This window comes from Centroberyx affinis, unplaced genomic scaffold, assembly GCF_046629955.1.
Source record: "Centroberyx affinis isolate AG114_WGS23_722 - 3 ecotype Tasmania unplaced genomic scaffold, CSIRO-AGI_Caff_v1 ptg006670l_1, whole genome shotgun sequence".
Taxonomy (NCBI): Eukaryota; Metazoa; Chordata; class Actinopteri; order Beryciformes; family Berycidae; genus Centroberyx; species Centroberyx affinis.
This window is the reverse complement of record NW_027283383.1, coordinates 13284-17500: the sequence shown is the minus strand read 5'-3', so window position 1 is coordinate 17500 and position 4217 is coordinate 13284. Positions and strand designations below refer to the sequence as shown.

Here is a 4217-nt window from a genome sequence, read left to right as displayed (position 1 = left end):
TGTAAGTCATGGTTGGTCTAGTCCATTGATTCTCAACCTTTTTCATATCGAGGACCCTAATTCAGTCCACATTAGAGCCACGGACCGCCATTTGATGAGATTTTGTCTCTCGAACCCAAATCTGAGAATATTTTTATTGTTAGATATGATTTTGTCCAGATCTCCATGACTGTCTGTCTGTATTGCAGGTAGAGAGATAACAGAGAAACTATGATCAAAATAGTGATTCTTCTGCGTTCTCTAATTCTCTAATTGTGTTAACTTATAAATTAAATTATGGTGTTATGAGTTTAACAATTCATCAATTTGCTCGGGACCCCCTGGAACCCCCTCAAGGACCCCTGGTGGTCCCCGGATCCCACGTTGACCACCACTGGTCTAGTCAGTAGGATGCTGAAGGGTGGTATAATCATTGAAATTGTAAATTCTTTGCTGTATTTATTGTAGATTTTATTGTGCATTTCATTATCTACAGCTTCAGTTCCCTGCAGATTAAGAGAGGTTGAGAGACTCATAGATCAGTAGTCAAATAACAAGGTACTGGTCCATACTCCACAGTGTATCTGTTGATGGAAAAAAAACCCCCCACATATCTCCAAATTAAACGTAAGAATGCATATTGTCTCGTTAACGGAAGTGTATTTCTGAAAATATACAATTAAGTTTAACCAGTTATAAAGGGTGTTGGGGTGATGAAACCATATCTCTATGGATGAAACTCTCTCAGTAAATGGCCATGGAAAGTTTTAATTCAAATAAAAAAAACAAATACATTTTGCATTTAAGTTTTCACCCAACCTCTGAAACTAGCTTTACCACAACACTGCTAATAGATCTACTTTTTCAAAATGTTTTACTCGGGTAAAACTCCACTTCACCAAGACAGCAGCAGAAGGTGCTAACTCTGAAGCTAGCTGTTCCTGTGCTGAATATTTTATCTGTCTGATTTAGGCAAAACTGTACTGCACCAAGATGGTAGAAGTAGCTAAATCTGGAGCTAGCTTTACCAGAATTCAGCTAGTAAATCTCTTTTCTACTCGAGGTAACACTGTAACACACACTCCTTGATGTGAGATTTCACATTTAGTTTCTCATATTTATCATTTCACATCACTTTTGGTAGAGAACTGCTCGATAAATGAACATTTAAAGACCAGAAACTGCATCAAAGAAGTGTGTGTTTGGATTTGGCTGAAGGAGGACACTGACGCTGAAACTAGCTTTTAAAAGATGCAACTAGATACAGCTATCTGTCTTCTACTCCAGGAAAAACTGGACTTCACTAAGACAGTAGAAGGTGTTAATTCTGAAGTTAGCTGCACACTTGCTAATTTTTTTATTCTCTGATTTTAAGTAAAACTGTATTTAACCAACCCAGCGAGGCGCTAACTCTGAAGCTAGCTACACTCATGCTAATTGTTTTATTCTGTCTAATTTAAGCAAAACTGTACAACGCTAAGACAGTAAAGGCGCTAATTCTGAAGCTAGCTGCACACTTGCTAATTTTTTTTAATTCTCTGATTTTAGGTAAAACTGTATTTAACCAAGACAGCGAGGTGCTAACTCTGAAGCTAGCTACACTCATGCTAATTGTTTTATTTTGTCTAATTTAAGCAAAACTGTACTCCGCTAAGACAGTAGAAGGCGCTAACTCTGAAGCTAGCTGCACACTTGCTAATTTTTTTTATTCTCTGATTTAGGTAAAACTGTATTTAACCAACAGAGCGAGGTGCTAACTGTGAAGCTAGCTACACTCATGCTAATTGTTTTATTCTGTCTGATTTAAGTCTGCTAAGATAGTAGAAGGCGCTAACTCTGAAGCTAGCTGCACTCATGCTAATTGTTTTATTCTGTCTGATTTAAGCAAAACTATACTCCGCTAAGACAGTAGAAGGCGCTAACTCTGAAGCTAGCTGCACACTTGCTAATTTTTTTTATTCTCTGATTTAGGTAAAACTGTATTTAACCAACAGAGCGAGGTGCTAACTGTGAAGCTAGCTACACTCATGCTAATTGTTTTATTCTGTCTGATTCAGGTGAAGCTGTACTTCACTAAGACGGTGGAGGAAGGCGCTAACTCTGAAGCTAACAGCACGTCCGCCTCGGTGACGCCGGACGTTAGCGACAACGAACCGGATCACTACCGCTACTCCGACACGACGGACTCAGACCCCGAGAACGAACCTTTTGACGAGGAACAGCACGCACAGATCACTAAAGTCTGACACACACACACACACACACACACACATACGTATATATATGTACACACACACACACACACACGGACCCCCAAAGAAAGACTAGCTTGCAGTTAGCTAATGGGGAATAACTGATGGACCAGAAATGATCTTCGGGACTCTCAGATCAATGAGCTCGGCGATCGGTATATAAGCCTTCCTGCCCCCCCCTCCTCCCCCCAATCTTCTCTGCTCAATGCAAGGCTGGACAATCATGCAGAGGAGGGGGGGGGCGGGCGGGGCAGATGGACGGATGGACATGAAGACAGATGAATGGACAGACGGGAGATTTTAAAATAAAGGAGTAAAACTTGAATATAAACAAACTGAAAGACAAGTAGACTTCTTTAGCAACTACACCCAGGACGTTTGTTGGATAAATCCCCCCACACAATCCCCTTCTTTCCTTCTTTCCTTCCTTCCTTGTTTCCTTCATTCTTTCCTTCCTGCCCAGTTTTAGGACTACTATATGCTGACCAATCTCTTTTTGTTTTTATCTCTGCCTCTGTTCTGTCTGTCTGCAGTGTTGTTGAGCTGTCAGAGGGAGTGTTGACTCTTCTCTCTGTGTGTTTTGGCTTCCGTCACTTTTTCAGCCCGGGACTCAAATTAACTCCATCATGTTTCCCTGGGAGTCCGGCTCATCAGAACTGAGTAAATGTCAGGGTTCGACCCACATGGGTTTTTGAAGGCGTGTACTGCTATTTTTGTATCGAAGCTGCCGAAAGCCGATGTTCAATATCTTTAAATTTGACCATTTTCATGCCAAAAGAATTCCTAGTATTCAGTGTTTCCCTCTGAATTTTCTTCTTGTCAGGGTGGAAAAGCCTCTGAAACATTTAGACCATCATGGGACACTAAAACTCTCCACTGAAACCAGGATGATCATGATGATAACAGTCATCATCATCGTCATACAGGTGTGGAATCCAATCAAAATGTCACATTTCGAAATTCTACAATAAATATTTAATCAAACGGCATCATATCCATCATATTAGAAGTGGATGGCACTGACTAGTGAATAGCTGAACAGTTGATTTAAAAAAAACAACAAAAAAAAAACAAAACTCCAATATCAGTACGATATATTGGTCTAACCCCAGTACATGTGGTCTGTCTCCCATTGGCAGTCAGCTTCATTAAAACACACTAGCACTGTGAGGGCCGATCACCAGGACCCAGTTTAGGTTCCAAACCACAGTTTAAGAACCGCTGGACTCCAGTCACCATGATGGGATGTTAGCCAGCTACACTAGTTTGGAGTGTTCTGGTCTTCAAAAATCATTCTGACAAGAGAAAGCAGACCGGACCAGTCTAATCCAGTCTGAACCAGTCTGGAACCAGTCTGGATCAGACCAGGCCAGTCTGGACTGGACCGGGACAAAGAAAGCACACAGAGAGAAGCGTCAAACTGTTTGAATCAAACACCTGAATGTCACTATGAAGAAGAGAGTTAGATTATTCACAATCTGCTGCAGTTCTGTCAATCATCTACTGTGGGAAAACACACTCTCACACACTCAACACACACACACACACACACACACACACACACACACACACACACACACACACACACACACACACACACACCCCTACACCACCCATACCTACTGTGAATGAATGCTCTTAACTGTTTTCTGTCCGTCTTTCTGTCTCATTTCTGTTTTGCACAGAAGGATTCTCTTCAACCCTTCAATCAAATCCTACAGTTAAAGAAAACTATTTTTGTTATTATATTTTCAGTTATATCAATCATTAAGCTATATGACAGACAAGCTACTCACAGTATATCCATTCATTCCCTCAGCTGGATCTGTTTTTAAGCTATCCATCTAGAGAGTACAACAGGCTTGAGACAAACTAAAGCAGAAAAATACCTTGAGCTTCTTTAGGGTGCTTGGTTCAATGTGCCTGGGGTGCCAGGTGGGTGGGGTTTGCACTTAAAGGACAATTCATTGAATCCCAATGGCGCCA

General features: G+C 41.0%; 1 protein-coding gene across 1 annotated transcript in view; it reads left to right on the top strand.

Moving 5' to 3' along the window:
* Nucleotides 1-3758, top strand: part of LOC139638931 (phosphatidylinositol 3,4,5-trisphosphate 3-phosphatase and dual-specificity protein phosphatase PTEN-like) — a 7900-nt gene extending 4142 nt beyond the window's left edge. Inside the window, exon 5 of the mRNA XM_071512965.1 lies at nt 2037-3758. Within this exon, the coding sequence (XP_071369066.1) occupies nt 2037-2225 (189 nt within the window). The 3' untranslated portion in view covers nt 2226-3758. The remainder of the gene's footprint in view (nt 1-2036) is intronic.
* The last annotated feature ends 459 nt before the right edge of the window (nt 3759-4217 follow it).